Source organism: Phoxinus phoxinus, assembly GCF_949152265.1.
Source record: "Phoxinus phoxinus genome assembly, chromosome: 20".
NCBI lineage: Eukaryota > Metazoa > Chordata > Actinopteri > Cypriniformes > Leuciscidae > Phoxinus > Phoxinus phoxinus.
This window is the reverse complement of record NC_136895.1, coordinates 31,209,863-31,236,102: the sequence shown is the minus strand read 5'-3', so window position 1 is coordinate 31,236,102 and position 26,240 is coordinate 31,209,863. Positions and strand designations below refer to the sequence as shown.

General features: G+C 37.7%; 2 protein-coding genes across 4 annotated transcripts in view; both read left to right on the top strand.

Annotated features, from left to right (window-relative positions):
* Window positions 1-11,145: 11,145 nt before the first annotated feature.
* LOC306988488 (uncharacterized protein) lies at window positions 11,146-18,873 on the top strand. Its single transcript, XM_079593495.1, has 2 exons — window positions 11,146-11,202; window positions 16,867-18,873. The coding sequence occupies exons 1-2, from the start codon at window positions 11,157-11,159 to the stop codon at window positions 17,793-17,795; spliced, it is 975 nt and encodes a 324-aa protein (XP_079449621.1). The 5' UTR covers window positions 11,146-11,156; the 3' UTR covers window positions 17,796-18,873.
* Window positions 18,874-23,253: 4,380 nt separating this feature from the next.
* The window catches only part of LOC306988162 (uncharacterized protein), a 30,288-nt gene continuing 27,301 nt past the window's right edge, over window positions 23,254-26,240 (top strand). For all 3 annotated transcript variants that reach the window (XR_013795330.1, XM_079592947.1, XM_079592949.1), the window contains exons 1-2: window positions 23,254-23,615; window positions 25,329-25,386. The gene's annotated coding sequence lies outside the window, so the exon portion shown is untranslated. The remainder of the gene's footprint in view (window positions 23,616-25,328; window positions 25,387-26,240) is intronic.

The window sequence follows — 26,240 nt, the reverse complement described above, 5'->3', positions numbered from 1 at the left end:
ACAGTAACAATGTAGTGTAAATATAACTAGTACAATAAATAACAACTTGAACTTAGTGCAATGCTAAGTTGCACTAAATATGTTGCGAGGTAAATATGGTAAGTAAATTAGTAATTATAGAGATTTATAATTTCGGAACTGCTCAAATGTGTATGCGCTCACACCACAAACAAGGTAAGAAAACACGTCAGGAAATGTTGTTTGCGGTAGCTTGTTCAGGTCAGTCGACCACTCTTTGTGTTCGTACGGATCAAGCCCGTTAATTGCCTTTGTTTTGTCCAAGTAGCGCTTGGTAGATAACCTTGAGCTTTATCTTCGCACGGTCCATGTGTGTTTGTTTACCTTTTTCTTCTTCTCTACACAACCTCGTTTGGCAAACAAAGAATTACCGCCACCAGCTGCCTGCTCACTATTCTTTATTGTTGTTATTTATTATGCCAAATGTTCGTGTGCGTTTTTTCGCATTCGTGATTCGGTGGCTTTGAATTGTCAAAGAACCATTCAATCACACTTGCACACTGCCTCCGAAACTTTCGTCCGTCATAAAAAACATCGAAACGGGTTCGATTTTCTGCGTTTTTCGCATCCGTAACAAGCAGTATAAATGGTGTTTAGATGGTGCTTTGACAATTCAGAGCCACCGAATCACGAATACGAAAAACGCATACGAACATTTCGGACTCAGTGTGCAATGCCCTAGAGTTACAACAGCCGTGACCTAAAAGATGGCCGCCGCTACCCAGAATGCTTTGCGTCGTGACGTAGTTGCCCATTCTCTATAGCGCGCACTGAGATGAAAAAGGTATGTGTGGACTTATCTAACTCTGGGGGATAATGTGAATAGGCTAAAGTCCCAAAAAGTCGGAGTGTTCCTTTAACACCGATATACTGTATGTTTTTTTCCTGCTAATTACAGTGGATATAAGCTCAATTAAATAACAAAATCACCTATTAAACATATTTCCATTATTATTGTATAAATATAGGCTAGGCTATATTTGTGTACCTCGAATGTGTATAAATATTGGAATAACATCTATGCAAAATAATCCTTAAAACATTTATCATTTAAAACCTGATGTTTTGATGTGATGTGAACAATAATCATATTGTTGTATAATATCAAGAAAATGCAATTACCTGCCTCCTTGTTTATTGTAGATGCCTTTTTGTTACACATTTAGCCAATATATTGGATACAATGCATTGCATTCAATGTTGTTATTTATTATTGTTTGTAAAATATGGCTTATTGTTTAGGCATAGATGTACAGTAGGGAAAGTGGGGTGAGTTGTGCCAGTTTTTACTCAAAGTGACTTTAAAGTGAGGCCATGACAGTAATGCCTTCAACGTAAGGATGTACATATATTTCAGGATGTGGTGCATCCCTGAGAACAATAACTTTGGATCTGAAATAAATTGTTTCAGAAATATAGCTTTTGGGAAAAAAGTGGTCTCGTGGCACAACTTGCCCCTGGTGCGGGGTAAGTTGTGCCTTTGGGGGAATACGTTGGGGGTAAATTGTGCCAGTGATTTCTGAAGTAAAACAGAACATTTTAATGTTATGAACTGTAATGCTATATAAAAGCAAGACAAATGTAATACAAAATTACTAATTTAAGGTTTATTTAGATATTGTCACCCTATTAAACTGTTAGAATACCATAGCATGCGTTTTTCCAATATGGTAAATTTTGTATTGAACATAACTCTGGATCACAGTGTCACAGAGACAAGAGGGCGGGCTCATTTTACTCAGACGACCAATCAGTCTCTCAGGATCATTGTGAAGCTATCAAGCCACGCCCTAGCAACCATTTAGAGCACCATAGCAACACAATTTATGATATTTGTGAATCATTTCAGGCAAAAAGGCTGTGGCAATAGATGCCTTTTGGCATAGAACACTGTCTGTCAATTATGTAACATATAAGAATAAAGTGACTAGGCTAATTTCTAAACATCCTGTGATTTAGGCCACTTAAAAACTTAATAAAACTTCTCTTTAATAACATAGTGCAAACTCAAAACTGAAATCAGTGTTGGCTAAATTAAACAAATGGCAGGTACGCCTAAGTCAAACACTGATGATGAGGCATACCCATCTCCTCACTTCTCCAGATTATCCCCTGTGAGTATGTAGGTATAGGTGGTCTGGTTCTGGCACAACTTAACCCAGACCCTTTGGCACAAATCACCCCAGACCCACAAGTTTGAAAAACTAGCATGATCCAGCAGTTAAGAGCTAACTTTATGCTAACTGTATAGACTCATTGTATAGCATGCTAAAGCACTAAAACATGTGTGAAATGTTTTCAAACGTGTCTATACTTGTTCAGACACTACAATCAAAAAACCTTAATCATAGAAATTTTACTTTGAAAGGAAAAAAACTGTTTTTTGAGCTAAAATGTGTTTACACTCATGCCATGTGTCTCTCTTCTTTGGAGGATAAGTAAAATTGATTGCTTTTCAAAATTATGTGGTCAAATGACCAATTTCTCCTATGGTTTTCCAGAAACAAGGGGTGGAACTACTTCCCCCCTGGCACAACTCACCCCACTCTCCCCTAATTGGTTATTATGTAGATGTGGGTGTGCCAACCCACGAGGAAGGAGCAGAAAAGTGTGATTATGTGTGTGTGCTCACAGAAAGTACTGTGGTTCTACTCCCAGAACCTTAAATGAAATCAGCCATCTTGGTTGAGTTTACTGGAGTTCAAGGACATGAAGAGGTGGACAGCTTGCACCTGCAAGATGAAGTTTTATTTGCCTTTATATTTTTTTGTTTATTATAAAAAGAAAAGTAACCAATTAAAATAAATTTAATTTAGTACAAAAACTGCCTACTGAGACTTTATGATGCTGTAAGACTTTTAATAAGAACATACCACAGAGAAGTCTTCTGACCAAATATAAGTGATTTTAAAATGCTTATAATTTAGGTCAGACTCGACTTACTTTACCTAACCTGAGAATAATAAATAAATAAAGGTGTTAGGATAATAGTACACACCATAAAACATGGCGCCCAACGTGTAAGCGGCATTGATCCATCGACCCTTGGCCACGGTCGATCGAGCAATGCTTGCCCATTCGCTTCCGCACTCGTACGCTTGAGTCTTAAAAGTACGAACTTTGACAGCTAGTAAATCACCAACTAAAAGGCAACCTGTAAGACCCCCCCCAAAAAAAGGTTTTATAATCTGGAGGGATTATTTATAGACAGCCTAGAACGGGTTGAACGCGCGTAGAACAAATAACTTTATGAGCGAGAGAGCCGTAAAGATTGAGAAAGCTGTAAAAAGGAGAGACAGAAAAGTCTCGCACGGCTAGCCTCGGAGAGTGAGAGGCAGAGACGGGCTGAAGATAAGACCTGTTAGTGAAGGACGCTTCTCTTATGACAGGGAAAGCCCAGTAAAATCCAGCAATGTATATATTTAAGTTTATACATGAGGAGATTTTCATGTATTAAAAGGAAAATGAGCATTTTAGGCAGACACAACGGTTCTAGAAATGGAACGAGGCTCCTGTCTAAAGATAGACCAAAATGGTTAAAACTTAAAGGATAATTCCGGTATTTAACACCTTGAGTCTATATTGTAGTTTGTTTTGGATGAACAAGAGTGGTGGACAACATTTTTTTGACAATGGTTCCTCTCTCGAGTTTTTGACTATAATAGAATTGGCCATGGACCCATTTAACATTGGAGTCAATGGGCATGTCCGAAAATGTCATTAAAACAGCCAATAATGTTCGTTTACAAAAACTGTTAAACTCACCGAGTGGTTAGTGGTGTTCGTTGATGATTAGAAACAATATATCGTCGCAATATATGATTCCAATCCGTTTATTTTGCTATTAGTGGAACTATTTTTTCAGACACTTCACAACCGTGTAACTTCCGCTCAATGACGAATAAAACACGACCGAAACTGTATTTCGCAACACTTTTTGTTTCTGGAACATCAACTAACATCACTAATCACTCGGTGAGTTTAACAGTTTTGTAAACGAACATTATTGGCTGTTTTAATGACATTTTCGGACATGCCCATTGACTCCAATGTTAAATGGGTCCATGGCCAATTCTATTATAGTCAAAAACTCGAGAGAGGAACCATTGTCAAAAAAATGTTGTCCACCACTCTTGTTCATCCAAAACAAACTACAATATAGACTCAAGGTGTTAAATACCAGAATTATCCTTTAATATTGGGAAAGAGAGGTTTCAGAGTCCAGATAAAGAGATGGAAAAGGACTTTGGATGTTGACTATGCTAGTCTGAAATGTAACCCCCACATGAAGTTCAATGAAGAATAGTTTATAAGCAGAAGTATTAGAATTATAAATCAGTAAACAGGTAGTTAAAAATGACATAACCATTTAGTGCTTATGCTGACAGGAGGTTAAAGCATTAAAATGCATATAGCTGAGTCGAGATCTGTCCTTCCATTGAAGTCTTAGAAATAATGACAAGTTAAACAGATTATTACTGAGAGAGATATTCCTAGGTCAAAAAAGAAAAGATAGTAATAACTAAATAATAAGAATAATAAGAAGTAATAACTAAATATGTACATTACATAAGTGGACAAACACACATATAAATAGAATAATAGCCTAGTATACGGTATACAGCGAAAGAAGAAATAAGGCTTAAAAACACTCGGTGTAGCATATTTCATATCTTATAGGCTACTTTAGTCTTTGCACAAAATAATGTAGTGTAAAAATAATGACTACACCGGAGAAAACGCTCAAATAATTGAGTAACTTAGAACAGGGATTGATACACTGATAAAGGTTTAAAAATACAATTGAAAGTAGAAAACAAACTCAAGGAAATGAAAAAAAGGTAGAAGTGACAGACTGAACGGGTTTTCTACAGAAAAACTTTGCTACCCTAAGGTAAGAAAAAATATGATTTATTTAAAAATATGGACTTAAGGGCTAAATTTATTAGCAGCAAGAAACTGTCCGATTACAATAACAAGATAAGCTAGACGGATGAGCTATAATTAGTAAAAAGCTAATAACTATAAAGTATGGATACAGAAGCTGTATTTCAAATTCTAAATTATATTATAACCTTCTTAGATTAGGAGAGCTGTTAATAATAGTAAATTCAAGAGTATTATTAGATAGAACGTTTACGTTAGTGACAAGATACAATGCTTTGGACGATAGATGTTAATAGACATCTGTGAAACGAGGAATAAGTGATGGAAAAGTGATCTAATGAATACATTCAGATAAGAGAGGTCTATACCTATTAGAGAAGTCTAGGAAAATCAGTTTTTATGTGTGTATATATATATTTATGTATATTTTATATATATATATATATATATATATATATATATATATATATATATATATATATATATATAGCCTTTACGATTAGAGTTGCAATGTCCATCATTCCAGTGAAATTTAAATGTAATAATTTGATTGAGGACTCAGTCACTTGTATCTTATAAAGTAAAACCGGTTAAAAGCAGTAGAAGTGTTAAAATTGCTTAGAAGTCAAGTTTGAGGATTTACGTATATACAAAAGATTATTAATGGTTTAATGAGTTTGAGTTTAAGAATTTTTAGATTTTGGAATTTGAAGTGTTTTATACGATTGATAATATATTGCAAAATAAATACTGAAGACGTCTTATGGTAAGAAAAGCTTAATACAATATATAGCTTAATGGGTTACATTAAAACATATTATTGCTAACAAATGATGAAGCCTATTTACAAAGAAGAAGAAAAAGAAGAAGAAAAAAAAAATATATATAATAATAATAAAAGAGGTTGATTAAACTAGACAGGAATAAGCTGAAGAAATGTTAGTGCAATTAAAGCAGCCGAGTGAAAGACGTCGAGTTCTACAGGAAAAATGTGTTGTGGTTTTTGGTCAGAATAGTCGGTAATGATAATTTACCGTTAGCCTTAATTAGCCTTTTTAATGCAGATAAACAAAGTTATTGAACGCGGTGTGTGAATATAAAACCAACTTTACCGAAGTATTGTCAGTGTAACTTTACCCTAAATATCTAGTGCAGTTATAAAGACCAATGGGACAAAACACTAGGACATTTGAATATTGATACAATATGATATACATTAATAACAAAACAAACAAAAAACATACCTTGCTTCTGAAAAAAAAAAAAAAGTCCTGTGCAAAAGATATTCCAAGTTTAAATTTTTGGGCCGAGGTCAAAAGATCGATGCAGCTGTAAGTGCCTCAACTGACACACAATTAGAGAGCCTCAAATGTGGAAAAATCGCAATGAGGGAGAAAAAGAAATAAGAACTAAATAATAATAAAAGGAAAATTGATATCTTATGTTGTAACAACTATTAATAAACAGATAAAAAGTCAAAAAAAAAAATAAGGAAAGAGGTTTATTAAAAAAGTACAATTGTTTGTAAAACTATGTGCACTGAAGACAGACTCGTTGAGATTTCAGTTTGAAGTCAGAGAAAGAAGCAGTTTGGAGATCAGGGAGTCGATCCTCCAGGCACAGCCCAGTACAGCTCACGGGAGGATCTCAAGGGCACTCGGAAACAGAGGAACAGGAGTTTACCAGACATCCCAGCAACACACAATATATGTGGAAACAGGCTTTGATTTAAACTGTCTTTAAAAAGAGGAAAATAGACTGTTATGCCAAATTGCCAGGTAAACAAACTGGACTTACTGGTTTAGCTGAAAAGATTCAAGAAAGTTGGGAGGACTTAAAGGGTTAGTTCACCCAAAAATGAAAATAATGTCATTAATGACTCACCCTCATGTCGTTCTAAGCCCGTAAGACCTCCGTTCATCTTCGGAACACAGTTTAAGATATTTTAGATTTAGTCCGAGAGCATTCTGTCCCTCCATTGAAGCTGTATATACAGTATACTGTCCATGTCCATAAAGGTAATAAAGACATCATCACAGTAGTTCATGTGACATCAGTGGGTTAGTTAGAAGTTTTTGAAGCATCGAAAATACTTTTTGGTCCAAAAATAACACAAAATAAGACTTTATTCAGCATTGTATTCTCTGAAAGTAAATAGTCCAAAAAGCTGAAATGTAGAAAAATCCTGCCAATATAAACCAATTTCGGTGGGTAAATAATAATTATTGACAGTTTAAATAATTATGAATGTAGCAGCAATTTGGCATTTTGTTAATTTTACACTGTACAAACTATTTAAGTGAACTAAAGCTTTTTGGGACCAAAAAAAAAAAGCAGGAAGTTGTGCTATAAAGCCAATGTGGAAAATCTACAAATATAAAATATAGAAAGTGGAAAATATATATTTAAAGCTAGAGTAGGTAATGTTGGAGAGCTAGCCAGATTTGAAAGTGGCACCTCTTCTAAGCTCCGCCCCCTCCTGTCAGTGCTCCGTCCAAAGCTACGCCCCCGCACAAACATGAACGCGCATCCACATTTGGAGTCAGCTGCATGTACCTACCAGTGATGCGCGGGTTGATCCAAAATGAGCGGGTGCCTGCGCCCGCGGTTACGAGTCATCCAAAAATATTTTTAATGATATTCGGGTCGCGGTCGGTCGGGTCGTTTACCTTTGTAATTTATATAGTACTAGACACAATGTTCTATGAAATACATAGGTCTACACTTTATTGTCTGAATGCGCGAGGATGACGCACGAGCTCAGTCTGCAGATGAAAGTGGGAAATCCTTATTTACCTTTTGAATGTTGAGCGCGTTATTAACTTTTGAATAAAAGCTGACGCGGGACAAAATGCCCGATTTCCCAACGTGTTGAACTGAGCAATGCCATTGTGCCATTTTAATAGGCTACTTTTAAACGCATATAGCTCAGTAATGTCAGTTTTATGTATTTTCTGAGAGGGGGGGGCGGGATTTTTGTTGGGAAAGTCCGGGGAGAGACGCACACTTCGATTAGACTGGATAAACACATGCAGCATCTTAATTGTTAAGAAAATGAAACGAAATAAATGAATAAATCAAGCCTTTATTACAAAACACTAGGCGATATCATACAGCATTCTGAAAAATGCGCACCCCTAGTTCCTCCGTCTATGGCCCATGACGCGATGAGCATTTACTAGCTACTTTAAAAAACGCGGGTCAGGAACAATATTTTCTTTCTTTTTTTTTGCTGTCCGAGTTGCTGGCGGGTTAGTTGAAAACGTCGGTCGGGTGCGGGTTGTTTATACATTGACCCGCGCATCACTGCTGTGCACGCAGTGGTGCTCGGGCACGAGACATGAAGGCATCTGATTGGTTCTTTACATTCGCACCGAATGGCAGTGATTGGTCAGAGTTTTTACTGTCCTACAGCTGCTACAGAGGTCAGATTTGTTTCATTCCTTTTTCTGAACACATAATGTATTGACTACTATCAGAATGGAAGGACCATTTCACCCAGTATAATAAAAAATGTTTCTGAACAGGATTACCAACCCTACCTTTAAAGGTTGTGTAGGTAAGAATTGTCTAAAGAACTTTTTTTCAAATTGGCTTAAACTGTCTTTATATACCAATACATAATTAAAATGTAAGTACTTTGAAAAAGAGAGTATAAAAACTGAGTGACTATAGTGTATTTAATCTTCAATAAACACAGCTCATTAATTCCTACCGGGACGAAACAAGTGATTGGCTTGCGCGACTGTCACTCTCCGTCGCCATGACTACCACCGCTATTATTGGCTCTGAGTGCGCACCCGTTTTTAGGTGGGAGTGAATGGAATTAATGAGCTGTGTTTTTTGAAGATTAAATACACTATAGTCACTCAGTTTTTTATACTCTCTATTTCAGAGTACTTGCATTTTAATTATGTATTGGTATATAAAGACAGTTTAAACAAATTTGAATAAAACTTTTTTTTAGACAATTCTAACCTACCCAACCTTTAATAGTAGGCTACATAAAGGAAGAATATTTGAATATTGCACTATTGAACATCTGAAATTATGGGATTCTCATATCTGCATATTCTTGCATGATGAATCCACCAGATAGAGCACTATAAAGATCGATTAAGTAAATTAGGGTCAAACATTGTAGAAAATTAAAAAATCCTCAATAGTATTACAAACTGAAAGAACAAGATTTTTTAAGTGAATGTCCTGATAGAAATATATAAGTGGGAAAGCAATACATTGTTACGAAGATTATTCACTGTAAGATGAATCTAAAGTAACCTAAAGGAAAATTACAGGAAATAAAGATTTTGTCGATAAGAGAGAAAAGTATATACATTTGGTTAGAACTGGAATATTTGGGGAAAATGGAAAGAGAAACGTAAACACTATAGCAACAGTATAGTCAGACTTAGCAAAGTTTAAGAAGAACATTCATCGAAAAATTAAATATGAATTTTGTAAGAATGTAATTTAGAAAACGGAACAGCAGCAAATCCTAAATCCAAAAAGTCTTAATACAGTTATGGAGACTTATTTGGTGATACTGAAACTAATATTTTGAAAACTATTAATTAATGTGTAGACTATTGAAGAATATTCTAGCACTGGAGGAAAATTAACCAAGAGATAATGGTTATATAAGATCAAATAATACATGGCTAGGAGGCTAATACCTCCTACGTAAGAGTGAGGAAAGGAAAATGATATAAAACATGGGTTATCCTTAAATAAATTCCTAAATATCATGATACAATTAAATATGAAAATAGACAGTATTTCTTAAAAAAAAAAAAAAAAAAAATGCTTTGCACATAATTGGCAGCAGAAACTAAGAGTGATATTAAATTAAGGAATACATAGCATATGGAGCATGTAGGCCAATAATATTTAAAGAGAGTCACATAAAATAGATTAGGATTATGGAAAACATTTCCGTATCTGTTATATTAAAGTATTCTAATATGCAGAAAGAGGAATACGCAAGACTGGAAACACTTAGGAGAAAGAGTATTTCAAGGATGGAAAATAGTTGTCGAAAAGGTTAAGGAAACTGTTGACACGATAGTTATAGGGAAAAGTATTGCTACCACTACATTTAGTGCAATTCAGTGGATTATTGACCACTGGTATGTAATATTAGTTGGAGCTATTATTTTGATTCTATTAGAAATGACAGGCCTTGGAGGTGTAAGGAGAGCTTTATTAAAGGGCTTTTGTTGTGGATTGGGTAAGCTTATCATGCAGGTGTCTGGGCTCAGTAAGACTGCAGATAAAGAGGACAAACAGGCTCTTATTATGAACCGGAAGCACAGAGAGGCCTTGACTGAATCTAGAACCCCTCTGAAAACGGGGGTAGAAGTAGTGTAAGTCTCATAGTTAGTTTACATGTCTTATTCAGTCATAAAACATACTACAGTTAGGAAATATGCGGGATAGACCAACGATATCACTGCATCAAACAGCACTGAGACGTTTGCTGGGATCAGTGAAACCCTTTTCTGGTAAATATTATTATTTCATTATTACAATGACTTACTTAGAGAGAGAAAAGAAGGGCACTTACAACAACTAGTAGAAAGAGGATGTTTGATGTATTGCATACACAGTGTGCCTATGATGGTAATAATTATAAGATAATTATAATTTCATATTGTGTATGGTACAAAAAGGGTTAAATTATTATGTGTGTATATATATAGTTTTTCCTCCACTTCATCATCTTCTTTCACTTCCATCAGGACTACAGTGAACATAAACAAATCGGCAAAAGTCCCCAAAACTTGATATGGGAATCTTAAAAGAAATATAAAAAAACTCACTCAATTTGATAACTCTAGATACCAAATCTAGATTTTGTTTAAAAATCTATTTTTTTTTAGTTGGGCTAGCTTTTTTATTTGATTTGATTTGATTTTTCTATATCTATCTATCTATCTATCTATCTATCTATCTATCTATCTATCTATCTAATCTATCTATCTAATCTATCTATCTATCTATCTATCTATCTATCTATCTATCTATCTATCTATCTATCTATCTATCTATCTATCTATCTATCTATCTATCTATCTATCTATCTATCTATCTATCTATCTATCTATCTATCATAAATTCTTAAATGTATATCCATCTTTTTATTTTTATATTATATGATATATCTCCACACTCCAGTCCAGTAGGGGGCGAAAATGCACTGTAAGTTGGTTTATTGTCACGTACCACAAAAGTAATTGAAGAAGGAGACTATGAACGCTAACTTGTGTCTGGACTGTGATCGACTTATTATTAATGGTGAGTGAAATCATTATTTCCCGAAAAGGTCTTCATTTGAACAATCTCGATCCCTAAATCTTAAGATCTATCTATGTTTGTTCCGTTTATGCGTAAATAGTACTTAACGACCCATTATTTGTGGAGCCCCTGCCCTGTAATACGTGCATGTAGTTTTGTGTTATTGTAATAATTGTAATATTAGTCGGTTTCACGCTCATTTTCTCAGTTGAAACGGCGCTAGTCGATCATCCACTTCATTCTGTGGTAGGCTACGAAATAAACATTAAGCAACATCCACGATTTGAATGGTTATATTGCGACAACTAGTCAGAAGAAACAACTATATAATTAGAAACCATGTTTTTTGAAAGACATTCAGATGCGTTTTATAAGGTTGGTTACTGAAGAACATGAATTGTTTATTCGTAATTTTTCATTAATAAGGCTGAAGAAAATTAATAAAGCTTCAAGCAGTTCATAATATTTAGTTGTTTTAGTTATAAAATTAGCAAGAGCTTTGGGAAAAAAACACTAAATGAACTGTGTACAGACACACACACACAACACAGACACACACACACAACAACAAATCCAAAACCGAGGAACCAATTTATCTGCCACTTTCTATAAGCTAGAAATATTAACATTTATTCAGTTACAATGTGTGAATTATTACTAGTTTAAATCGTGCTTTTTACACTAGTTTTATGGACATTTTATTCCATGAGGCAGTTATAGTTTTCATGGTGACAAGGTTACAACTTGCATATAACTTTACACAAAAAAAGGTGAAGTTAGTAAGTGATTTTTCTTTGTTGCAATAAAATCGTGTTAACGCACATTGTTTAAACGGTGGCTGATTTTAACGTTTACACATTGGCACATTGTAAAACCATTGTAAATGTCTCACTGTAACCCAGTTTTGTGTATTTTTGTGGGGAAAAGTGGAAGTCGTCATGTGCTGTCGATTTAGTCAAGTCATCTTCATTATATAGTGCTTTTAACAATGTAGGTTGTTTCAAAGCAGCTTTACAGTGATAAACGGATAATCAGAGATTGTTTTGGCTTCATAGCGGTTCTTGAATACAAATATTTTCCAGCTAAAATTAGTTTTGATAGATTCACTTTCGTCGCAACGATCATCAAGCCCCGTTCACACCGCCAGCGACAAAGCGACATGATCCCATTCATTTCAATGGAGCACTGGCGACAGAATGTGGGCGTGTCAAGCGACGCGAGACAAGCGACAAAAGTTCAGAAATTGTAACTTTATGCAAATGAGAATCGATTTTCGCGAGCGACAACCAATTGGAAAGAAGACTTTCAGTGGAGCTGACGTCACCGTCTCGAGTGCAGGCGAAGAGTTCGACGGCGATTTCACTGTTTTATATGATTTGACTGTAATCACATTCGTGGATATAATAAAATGATGCATGGAAAAGAAACTGTCGACCGTCTCAGTGAGTTTAATTCATACATTTATAGTTCGAGTGTTGTAATTTTATTATGCAAGTTTAGCACTGCTGTAGTTCATTTTACAGTTTCCCCGGCATTATATTGACTATCAAGGACAAGAAAATTGGTTATTTGTCAAATTCGAAAGACGTTATAGTAATTTATGACAGTGTGAGTGAGTTTAATTTGTTGATTAATTGATCGTTAATCTAGTAAATGATTCTGAACACTGCTGTGGTAATATAAAAACACTCTCGCAACAGCATAACGTTTCTTTTGAGCCTAATTCGCCTTTGGCTAAGCCACGCCCTAGAATCTAGATTGACCAATCACAGCGCAGCCGAGAACGAGCTCCACAGAGGGTCCGACACTTGTTCACAGCGCTCCATTGACTTTAACACAGGCGTCTCATATTTTTGGTCTCGGCAGGCTATTACCATCGTAGTTTTATCAGAAATATGGTTAACCGTTGTGGCTGGGGCATTTGTAACACAGATATGTGTTTCCCAGAGAGGTTGGAGGGGGGTGTCCGTTTTTTCCCTTATAAAATTGAAGTCAAATCCTGACAAGTGTCGTTTTTGGATTAAACTAGGGATGTTAACCGATGACCGTTTGACCGATGGTTGACCGTATCAACATTAACCGATCAAAGTTTTCGGCAGTCGGTAAAAAAAAAAAAAAAAAAGTGATCTCTAAATTAGTCTATTATAAACAGTGGACTAAACGCTACTACAGTTAGCATCTCATTCCAATATCTTTTTGTGTGAAGTGAACAAATCCCTCTCACTCAATCTTTCATAACTCGCCTGTTTGTACTTAATAAACCAATAAAAACATTTGGCGCGAGGTCACAGCGTTTGGGTTTGCGCGCTCACAAGGTTTGCAGAAAGTAAAGGCTACAGGCTAACACACTCGAGGGTAGAGCCAGGGCAGACGACAGGAGGAAGCGTGCAGAAAATATTAGTGTGTGGGACCATTTCACCAAACAGAATGACACAGATGTAACGTAAGTTGCAACTTGTGTGATACAGTGCTTAAATATGAAAATACATTACAAATACATTTCAGTGGTAACAGATAAGGTGATGCCCATCATCTTTCTTTATTATTGTTAGCACTACCTCAAACTAAAGCGGCGTCTCTTCGGTTCGGAGCTGTCATTTTCTGAAATGAGCCGCGGCAATGTTTCAAATGAGTTGCTAACGCTAGACAAACACCTTTATTTTCAACGCGATCACCTTGTACCCGAACCATTTCGAAACTAAGGAGCCAATTTGTCCTCCGATTACATACAAGCTCCTCGGCGCCACGTTTGCGGGACTCATGTTTCGTGCTGTAGGGGATTTTAAAAAAGTGACGTGAGTGGAAGGGCGGGAGGTGGAAGTGTGTGTGTGAGCGGGAGGGTGGCACCGGGGTGTGTGTGTGTGTGTGTGTGTGTGTGTGTGTGTGAGCGGGAGGCAGAGCGGCGGAGAGATGCGACAGAGTTGTGAAACTGCAGGCGCGGCTCGAAATGGCTGTTATTTCAAATAGCGTAGCATATTTTAAACTAATCGGTTAACCGGTTTCAACCGACTAATGAGGCACGGTGGTCGGTCAAGAATTTTTTTAGTTTTCGCCATCCCTGGATTAAACTGTGTGGACGTCCTCAGTCAGCGAAACCCCTCAAGATCAACAACACACTTTTGTGTGCTCTATTTTTGCTTTTAACCTTACTGTGAAGTTATACTAGTTAGACAGTTTTATGCTGGTTTAGGTCATGATTTCGGTTCTCTACCCTAATTGTTGATACGCTAGCACACGCTGCTAATAAATACAACTTTATACTCGCGTAGTCCGTTTGCTTTGTAATAACGATTATAGAAGTGAATAGAGACCCAGCTTTGCATGAACAGTGTTTCTCCTGATATTGTTATAGTCCCAGCCTCCGTCTCGATTAGGATATGCGGTGGTTCATTTTTTTAACTGTGACCGTTATGCTTTTGCCTCTATTTGGACCTTGTTGTTGCTTGTGTTTCTCCGGTATGTCTTGAATAAAGCCTTCGAACGCACACTGAGCCGCTTCTGCCTACTTCTATCCGACACTTTATTTGCTGCTTTATAAAAGTTTGATAAAATTCCAGCAGGAAGAGCCGTCACAGCATAAGCCATGTTGATACCAAACCAGAGCCCAGATGAAGTTGTCGGAGATAGCAACCGTAACTAAGGGGGGCGGGGCTTAGCCAAAGGTGAATTCCTAGTAAAATTGAAAATGATATCACTTGTGATGGTATTTTGTTTAGATATGGCCAGACGTGCAGTCTACCAATAACATTAGAGTGACGCACTAGTAGTTTAGTAGAGTACAACTAGTAGAGGCCAGCGACACACAGAGACAAAGTCGCTGGCGGTGTGAACGGGGCTTTAGTTGTTCAATTAGAGTCCGCTAAGACGACACCGTTCTCTCTACACAGACTTTAAACGCGAGCCTGTGAGAAAGGCTGATGGCGCTCATGTGCGCATCAAGAATTAGTTTTATAGTTATGCGCATTTGAATATATGTGCGCAGGTTTGTAATTCCCTACATACCAAGCCTTAAACTACTTGTCTGGCCTTAATTTTTATACAGAATTTTATCACTTCGGGGTAGATCCACGAAACCGAAATTATCCCGACAACGCTTTAGCTTAATTCCCGATTTAGCTTAATTCATACTCGTAATTCATAGGCCAGAATATTTAACATTTTAATTGAAAAGAAAAAAAATGTGAGGCGACGTGAATGTCATGTATGGTAACAGTACAGGGCGATAGAGTATCTCATATACTGAAGGCGCTGAGGACAAGTAATTATGCTGTGGGAATCAGAATAAGAAATGTACAGTGGTCCTCCCATATGAAGAAGTAACTATAAAAGGTTTAAAGATGGAGCAAGTTAAAAATTTTAAATATTTAGGCACAATCATTGATGGCAAACTCTCGTTTTTGGATAATGTGAACTATGTACATAAGAAATCAAGAAAGCGTTTAAGCCTACTTAGAAAGTTGCGAAACCTTGACATCGAAAGGAGGATCTTAACCATTGTATATAGATCGATGATTGAAAGCATTTTAACCTACAATATTGTCTCATGGTATGGAAATTTAACAATGAAATTAAAGAATAAATTAACACGAGTAATTAACGAAGCAAATAAGATTAATCGGCCATAAACAAAGTACATTGCAAGAACTATTCTCAAATTTTATGGAGAAAAAGGCGCTAGTTGTGTATTCAGATCAGACTCATCCCCTTCACTCCTGCTTTGGAGTCCTCCCTTCGGGGCGCAGGCTACGTACACAACGTATGCTAGAAAGAATATTTTTTAAAAGATCATTTGTCCCATTGGCAGTGACTGTTTTAAACCAAATTCTCAATTAGGGTTGTTATTGTGAATAATGTACACTGTACTTTACTGAATCATGTATTTATAAATTATTATGTGTGTATTATGTGTTTTATGTGTTTAATGTGGTTGTAGAATGTTGTTGAAGCCAGTATCAAAGATGAATTTCTGTCCAGTAAATCTGAACAGACAATAAAGTTAAAACAAACAAACAAACAAACATCTGCTGGATAAAGCCGTGTAATGCAACAAGAACAGCAAAAACATGTTCAGTGTCGTTGTACACACTTTGAAACCGCAGAATAAACAGACCGTTATCATTCGTTGGTGTGGACAAAACCAGTCACATAGGTACATTTTTTAAACTTGGGATTTATACTCTGAACGCTGAATAAATAATCTTTCCATTGATGTGTGGTGTGTTAGGATAGGACAATATTTGGTCGAGACACTACTATTGAAAATCTGGAATCTGAGGGAGCAAAAAAATCTAAACATTGAGAAAATCTCCTTTAAAATTGTGCATTTATGTTCACGATTGTGCTGCATTCACTCACACAAATACATGTTTTATATATTTACGGTAGGACATTTACTAAATATCTTAATATCCTCATGATTTTTGGCATAAATGAAAAATGGATCATTTTGATCCTTACAATGTATAGTTGGCTATTGCCCCAGATATACTCGTGCGACTCCAGACTGGGTTTGTGATCCAGGGTCACATTTCTGTCACAATACCATGGTGTAGTTAGTGTTACTACCGTAAATATAATGGATTAAAATGATCATAATCTTGTATAGCAGTTCTCTTGAACCGTTTTTATGACTTACTGGGAGCTTTTGTGTTTCTTTAATTTCAGACCTGATGGATGAGAACAACGAGAATGATCAACTGAGGAAACGTCATCATGTCAAAACTGGAGAAAGAACCGTTTTCAAGAAGTCTTTCAGCTGCACTCAGTGTGGAAAGAGTTTAACCAGCAAATATATCCTCGAGGTTCACATGAGGATCCACACCGGAGAGAAACCGTTCTCGTGTGGTCAGTGTGGGAAGAGATTCGCATTCAAGCAAAATCTCCGTGTTCACATGCGAGTTCATACCGGAGAGAAGCTCTTCACGTGTGATTATTGTGGAAAGACTTTCAAATATGAGGGAAACCTTAAGGACCACACGAGGATCCACACCGGAGAGAGACCTTACGCATGTGTTCACTGCGGAAAGAGTTTCGCTGACAGAAAAACCTTTAAGATCCACATGAGGATCCACACTGGAGAGAAACCGTTCACATGTGATCAGTGTGGAAAGAGCTTCACGCAGGCCAAATATCTGAAAACACATCTGCGCTCTCACTCTGGAGAGAGACTGTTCAGCTGCGATCAGTGCGGAAAATCCTTTTTTACATCGCTATCCCTGAAGAAACACCTGAAAGTGCATTTACAGGAAAAGCCACACTCGTGTTCCGTGTGTGGAAAGAGTTTCACAGAGCTTGGTTCTTTAATAGTACACCGGAAAAGACACGGCGGCGTGAAGAATCACATATGCAGCGACTGCGGAAAGTCCTTTATCACAAATAGTGAACTGAAAGTGCACCAGAATATCCACACTGGAGAGAAGCCGTTCAAGTGTTCACACTGCGACAAGAGATTCAACCAATCAGGAAACCTGAAGACTCACGAGAGGATCCACACTGGAGAGAAGCCGTTCACATGTGATCAGTGTGGGAAGAGTTTCAGTCAGTTCGCTTCTCTGCTCAGGCATGGAAACACTATTATCTGTAATAAGCTGTAGGGTACAACAGGGCTAAAAGGCTTTTTTTTTCTCCTCCAATTGACCCTAAGCAGGGAGATTGATTGACAGGCGATCTGATCAATCATAATCCGCCATTTTTGTCCGACAAAGCAGTCAGGAGAGTCAGTAGATTACCGTTGGAGGATTTGAGCTTGAGAAGCGGAGTGTACTGACGTCTTTCCGCGGTTAAAACAACATTCCTTCTGATGTTCATTCATGTTTATTTGATGCTATAAATTAACTAGAAGGAAGAGATGATCGGTTCACGAGCGGCGACACAGCGATCTGACACACACATTAAAGAGCCACAAAACGCTATTTATTGTTTAAATTTCTTTTAAAAAATGACCAAATTTGAAAGGTGAGACTTAGTTTAATACGTTTAATATCAAAAGTAACCGAAAAGTAAGCGGATCAGTGTGTTGTCAGTGTCCTCTCTGCTCCGCAATGTATTTTTCACTGCGTGAGAACATGGTGTGGCGTGAGAGGCGTGGCTTGTCGGACATAGCAACAGTAACTAAAGGGGGCGGGTCTTTGCGATCGGTCAATTGACTAGATGGCACAAAAACTTAACGCAGCACTTTCATAAACATCTGCTTTTCAAGATGCACATGGAAATTTGTCTGATCCTTGACGCGATCGACGACAGCAGCACAAAGTCGATTCTGTGCTTATTTGATCTAATATTTGATGCTTTTTAAAATGTTGTAGATTTATGTAGCAACTGAAAATCAGTTAGTAAAAACATCAGCTAGTTAAAGCAAAGTTTTTTTCAATAATGGAAGAATATTAAGCGTAGCATCAGTTCTGGCAGGTCATGTTAGTCAAGCTCTAATCTGTGACTCCCAGCTGATCCTCTACCTATAGGAATACAACACTATCACTGTATACATATATAAGCTTCTTCAGTATTATCAGCAATTACCCTCCTCCCTCCCCAGCTCCACCTGTCTCAGTCAGGAGCTCATTACCCTCCTCCCTCCCCAGCTCCACCTGTCTCAGTCAGGAGCTCATTACCCTCCTCCCTCCCCAGCTCCACCTGTCTCAGTCAGGAGCTCATTACCCTCCTCCCTCCCCAGCTCCTCCTGTCTCAGTCAGGAGCGATTACCCTCCTCCCTCCCCAGCTCCACCTGTCTCAGTCAGGAGCGCATTACCCTCCTCCCTCCCCAGCTCCACCTGTCTCAGTCAGGAGAGCATTACCCTCCTCCCTCCCCAGCTCCACCTGTCTCAGTCAGGAGCTCATTACCCTCCTCCCTCCCCAGCTCCACCTGTCTCAGTCAGGAGCGATTACCCTCCTCCCTCCCCAGCTCCTCCTGTCTCAGTCAGGAGCTCATTACCCTCCTCCCTCCCCAGCTCCACCTGTCTCAGTCAGGAGCGCATTACCCTCCTCCCTCCCCAGCTCCACCTGTCTCAGTCAGGAGAGCATTACCCTCCTCCCTCCCCAGCTCCACCTGTCTCAGTCAGGAGCTCATTACCCTCCTCCCTCCCCAGCTCCACCTGTCTCAGTCAGGAGCGCATTACCCTCCTCCCTCCCCAGCTCCACCTGTCTCAGTCAGGAGCTCATTACCCTCCTTCCTCCCCAGCTCCTCCTGTCTCAGTCAGGAGCTCATTACCCTCCTCCCTCCCCAGCTCCACCTGTCTCAGTCAGGAGCGCATTAACCTCCTCCCTCTCCAGCTCCTCCTGTCTCAGTCAGGAGAGCATTACCCTCCTCCCTCCCCAGCTCCTCCTGTCTCAGTCAGGAGCACATTACCCTCCTCCCTCCCCAGCTCCTCCTGTCTCAGTCAGGAGAGCATTACCCTCCTCCCTCCCCAGCTCCTCCTGTCTCAGTCAGGAGCACATTACCCTCCTCCCTCCCCAGCTCCTCCTGTCTCAGTCAGGAGCGCATTACCCTCCTCCCTCCCCAGCTCCACCTGTCTCAGTCAGGAGCTCATTACCCTCCTTCCTCCCCAGCTCCTCCTGTCTCAGTCAGGAGCTCATTACCCTCCTCCCTCCCCAGCTCCACCCGTCTCAGTCAGGAGCTCATTACCCTCCTCCCTCCCCAGCTCCTCCTGTCTCAGTCAGGAGCGATTACCCTCCTCCCTCCCCAGCTCCACCTGTCTCAGTCAGGAGCGCATTACCCTCCTCCCTCCCCAGCTCCTCCTGTCTCAGTCAGGAGCGCATTACCCTCCTCCCTCCCCAGCTCCTCCTGTCTCAGTCAGGAGCTCATTACCCTCCTCCCTCCCCAGCTCCTCCTGTCTCAGTCAGGAGCTCATTACCCTCCTCCCTCCCCAACTCCACCTGTCTCAGTCAGGATTTGGCATTCTGATTCCCCTTGAATCAGAATCAATTCTCAAATTATATTGTACTTTAAAATCTTGAATTAATGGATATTTGCAATATATTCATGTTGGTTCTGTTCTGTTTACCCTGAGCGGGGTTATTGCTGCTATTATCTATGCTAGTCAGCCCAGAACATAACCAGACCGCCAATCCAAACTGTATGCTAATTGTCAATTGTATTTGATGATAGTGGTCCTGACAGAAATGTAAAAGTATAGTATTTGGGATAAAAGGCGCCCCAGTCATATCATAATTAATAAGATAATAAACAGCTGGTAGACTTTTCCATTTGTTGACATGACATTGTTAGATTCAGATGGTAAATATATATTTAGTTGGGTGTCCATCTTAGAGATAATCACCATATTTATAATGAAACTATAGTATTTGTTACTACTGCAAATCTATGTTAAATTATTTTGGCATCTCCTTCAATGCTTTCAGAATCTTTACTTTCTAAAATAATTTTGTTTTCATATTTATATGAATATATTTCTATATTAACATTTTAATGACAGTATATTGAACCAAAAAAATAATATTTTATTTATCAAAATAAACCGAAAATAGTACAAACTTTGCAAAACTGATTTGTTTTGAATAAGTATTAGCTTATTAGACATGATTATCAATACTGTGTGTCTTTTACCCCATGCTAGTGTCTGGAATAAAATGCCTAACTTGCCACCTCATACATTTTTAAGATTTTTAAACAAAATAAACCACTTTTATGGTTAACTTTCACACAAAATCTGTTTCTCTATATATAAGTCGTGGAAATGGGAAAGATCCCATTTTTCTTAAGGTGTGCCTTTAATCCTGTTGTACCGAAAGTATAGTTCATCTTGAATTGCAGAGATTAATAACTTCTCATTGTGAGATTCAGAAAAACTGAAAAGTGGATATTTCTGTTTATTTAAATTTGTCTTGTTCATGATTTGAGAAAAAAAAAACATGGCTGTGGCTTTGACAAAACCTTGAGTTTATGAGTGTACCTTGAGTTTCTGTCAATGATCAAAGTGACATGAAGTAAAAACTGACTGAATTTGAGTGCATATTACGGTTTCTATTGTGAACAATTCATCCATGCATCTTTAATCAAAATCCTGTGGGGAAAAGCTATTGTTTGTTGTTGGTATGATTTCCAGTGATGCTATTATATGCTTGTTTCTCTTATTCTTATAATAATAACTCTGATAACAACTAATTTCCACGTTTGGTTGTGTGTAAAAGTACTATTGAATTGAAATTTGGCTTATTAAAATAAAAAAAGTACTAAACTGCAGTATTTTCCATGCTCCAGTCCAGCAAGTGGCGACAGTGAGTTGCCACAAAGGTAAAAGAATGAGGCATGAGCTCTCCAAAGACCGGGCTGCGTTCCTGTCCAAAATCGTCAAGCCCTTCACTCGCTAACTTCCCTCCGTCTCGTTCACTCGGATGTACGTCATTGCTTACGTTACACGAGTGCCATTACTGGCGGAAACGGCAATGGGCTGAACTGGACCGTCATAAGCCCTTGATCACTTGGAATCAGCTGTGGAGTTGATTTATTATTTACATTTATTTTCCCTTTAAGAATTGGTTTAGTACAGCATCCAAATGTTTATATGTGTGTTTGGGTTGTTTTAATTTTAAAACAATTATAATTAATATATCATAGAGTTGTTTGTTGTGGTGGTGATTAAATGAGATATGTGGTTACGTCACAATCGTGTTGCATTGTGGGACATATAGGTGTATGAAGTAGACTCGCTCCCTTAGTCAAAATCGAGGGAACAAGGGTCTGTCCATATAAGACTCGTTCCAGAATTGAGGGTACATTTCAAGTAGAGAATGAAAAAAATCTATATATATTTTTTTAAAACTTTTTTATTTTCATAGAATGCACTTTAAAATCAATAATTTCAATATTTGCTGATCTTAAACTTGTAAGATTTTAAATATTAATACTGAACATCAATGGACTAATTATTTTTATATATATATATTTTTTTATATATATATATAAAAGGTTTATCTGGGAGACTCGAAATGTAGGCTACCCCCAATTGAGAGCCTAAGTCCCTCCCCTCCGCTTTTTTCTATAGACTATAGAAAAAAATTACAAACGTTAGCTTCAGTAGAGTTAGCTTCAGTAAAGTTAGCTTCATTCATTGAGAGAAAAGTTTTGACGTCACATGTGCGCCTTTTGGGTTTGTAGTCTTTGTAATGACATATTTTCACAGTCTTATACCTCAACAGTTTTACATTAAACTGTGACTTTCTTGACTTTAAAATGTATATTTTAAATTGACAAACATCATATGTGTAATTCAGGGCACAATTCAAACGAGATCAAAATATTTGTTGTCTCTCGCCATTGACTACCATAATATTTTTCCGAAATAAGGTCCCATGGTGGTGCACCGGAAGGGGCGGGACTTAGGCTCTCTATTCTAGAGGTGTGCGATACCGCTAGATTTGGTATCGATCCGATACCAAGTAAATACAGGGCCAGTATCGCCGATACCAATACCGATACTTTTTAATAATTAAGGTGGATGCGTCTTCAACCTAAATCTAAATGAATTTTCATGACTTTTAATTTGTTTTTGTGATTTGCATGTTGGGTTATTAATCAGTACTACAAAAGCTTTTGTTCAGAAACAACTTTTGGTTACTTCTGTTTTATTTAAATAAACAAAGTTACAAAATGATTACTTCACAAATATATAAAAAATGTAAAAACAAATTCTCTTTTCAAGTAGCATGTTAACAAAAAATGTTTCTCCTCTTTAGTGCACTTCTTTTCAGGATTTTTTTTCTTAAATAAAGTCACAAGAAACTTTTAATTCACAACAAATATTATAAAAAATGTAAAACAAATTCTCCTCTTTAGTGCACTTTTTTCAGGATTTTTTCTTAAATAAACAAAGTTACAAAATTATTACTTCACAAATATAAAAAATGTAAAAACAAATTCTCTTTTCAAGTAGCATGTAAACAGAAAAAAATGTTCTCCTCTTTAGTGCACTTCTTTTCGGGATTTTTTTTCTTAAATAAACAAAGTCACAAAGTTTTACTTCACAATAAATATAAAAAATGTAAAACAAATTCTCCTTGTAATACGATATAATGAGAACAAAATGACGTAAACTTAGAACTTAGTAAGACTGCTGTTAGAAATGCGCGGCTGAGCGGCGCGCGCGCCTGACTGCTGGTGGTAGCGCTAGTGATGAGTCACGTGACGGTACAACACAGGAGAGGGGGAGGAGAGCAGTGTCGAGCACGAGCAGCACTCTTGAGAGCTTGCTCTGCTCTGTGACAGCAGCAGCATTTTCACAAACACGGCCAGGTCGCAAAACGAGAGAAACTGAAACTTAAGTATCGATATTTTCACGTTGGTATCGATCAATACCGATACCAACGTTGGTATCGATATTATCGATATTAGTATCGATCTGCCCACCTTCGTCTACAAAATGGCTACTATGGAACACAGCCCTGGTGTATCATCTCAGGTTGGTAAAAGTAAATATACATTTTCCTAATTTATTTGCATCGTTTGAATGCACTAGATCTGCAATTAAATATAGGATCAGTCTCCCCCGTTTATGCGTAAAAAAACTTAATAACATTATTTGTACAGCGTCTCCCATTCAAAACTCATAATGTTTAGTGTTATTTTATTTAAAAAATTGTGACGGATCGTGGCCGCGCATCTTAACGGCGCGTGAATGAATGGATCAATAGGAACAGCATGGAAAAAAGCTTTGTTATCATTATTTACCTCAGTAAAGTAATTTATTGTTCATAGCTTGTTTAGGGTCGCCAACTAAAGGAAAATAAGGGACAATCGTGGTTCTTAATAGGAAAATAGGGACAGAATGGGACACATTCAAAATAAGTACTACCACACAGTGCATATCATTTCAGCATCTGCAGTTAAATGTGTACAAAAGATGTAGGCTATAAAAGGTTCTCAGGCAAATACATTTTTAAAGGGGTCATGACATGAGAAACCAAATTTGCCTTGATCTTTTGGTATATAAGAGGTCTTTGTGTCATTAAAACGTCCTGCAAGTTTCATAGCTTAAGACGTCCTCCCCATTATAAACGAATCATTTATTTAATCAAGCTCTAAATACAGCTCGTTCTGGATCCATGGTAAGAAGTGACGTCACGGTACGAAGTGACGTACCAGCGTTTGCATATGACCGCCTCCAGCACAAGACAACTACGCTTTAAGCGCAAGACAACTACGCTCATTTCGTATCATTGTCGCGCCGCGCGCCTCACAAGTGTTCAGTCGCCGGACAGCGAGTGGGTCTGTGTACAGGGAGATTACGATGCCGCAGATGTGCTGTTCCTGGCTGTGGACAAACAACATCTTTGAATACGCTGCGAAAGATCCAGTCGTCAGGGGAAAATGGATGCACTTTATTTTTTGCGGATGTCTCAGTCACGGCAGTGTTAGTTTAAGCGTTTGTTCTATACATTTGAAGGATGACTGTTTTGAGAACAAATCCCAAAATGATGCTGGCTTTGCCAGAAAACTGTTGCTCAAAGATAAGTCCGTGCCGACTATTCTGGGCTCAACAACGACGACGCAAACTGTAAGTAATGTATTTGAAACTTGAAACTACTTTTTAAATACGCTGAATCCGCAAATGTTCTGGCTGGGGGCGTTAATAATTGATGCATAGGCACTGACGTTAGCCAATCATAACAGTGGGCGTTAACACTGAACTCTTAAAGGGGAAACACCCCCAAAACAGACTGTTTGAATCAGAGGATGAGAAACAGGGAAAAGGTCATAAATCACTACATTTTAAACGTTTTTTGTAAAAAAAACTATAGTAATACTATAATTGCACCTAAGGAACATAATAATAAAATAAAAAAACCCATGTCATGACCCCTTTAAAAATAAAATATTCTGAAGAAAGATAAACGTAAATGAGGAAGAAATTCTAAATATTAGGCTGTGTGATGAATGTATATTTACTGAGTAGGCTAAACGGCTCTGCTGGGTCTTAAAGCCTTCCGCGAACGTCTATGTTTGCGAATCAAACACCGATTTGTCTTAAAGAAATGGTTAATTCTCAATTTAGAACGTATGCCTGACAATACGGGACAAACTGCGTTCATACAGGACGCTTCAATCTAAAATCAATCGATAATATAATTAAATCTGTATCAACCTAGTCTTAGTTTCGTCTTTTTGCTGACAGAAGTCGAGAGATCCAGAATCCTGCGGAATGAAACATGAAGATACTGAAGAACAAAAAGGTTGGTGTACTCTTGATTCTGTATTAATGAGGCTGGAGCAACTCATCAGATTTAGTGTGTGTTCTTAGAAAAATCATAAGAGCTGAAATAAGTGTTAAACCAGTAAATAATATAGGGGCACTTTCAATGAGTTGGGTAGCTGGGTCTGAAACTGAACATTTTGAGCAAATGGTAAGTGAAATTTTGATTGTCAACACCAGGTCAAACTAAATATTATGAGTTGTTCTATAGGCCTAGCATGTTTAATTTAAATTCTAGGCTAACTTTCATTTCAAGTGACTTAAGAGTTTTTCTCATGAATATAAAGAAAAAATTGGTAAGTTGAACTCTTGTGTTCAATGAGTGCAGTCAACACTACAGTTTGAGTAAAAACTGACACAATGTTTTGAGACTATTGTCTTGACCTTCCATCATGCTGTAGAAATGGTTTGCATAACCGTCTGGGCGTCACCATTTCATGAAATGCTGTTTTCTTTTATATAAAAAATATTAGGCAGCACAGTTTCTTGATTATTACGCAGGAATGAGAGGGTAGTTCCTAGTCATATCGGCCTAGAAAAGCTCAACTTTTAATTTTCTGTCGGTCTTAGTACACGATGTAACTACAGAAGAGTCAAGCTTTAAATAGGAAAAATATCAAAACTCTTTGGTAATTTTTTTTGAGAGAGATGCTAACGGTCTAATCAGAATCAATGATCTATGCTAAGCTATGCTAGAAGTGCTACCGCCAGACCCGGAGATCGGCTGAACGGATTCGAAAACGGTAAAACTGTTTAACTCTAGGGAAGCTGGAAAATGAGCCTATTTCCCAAAAATAAGTGGTGTTCCTTTAAGGTAGGGCTGCAACTAACGAT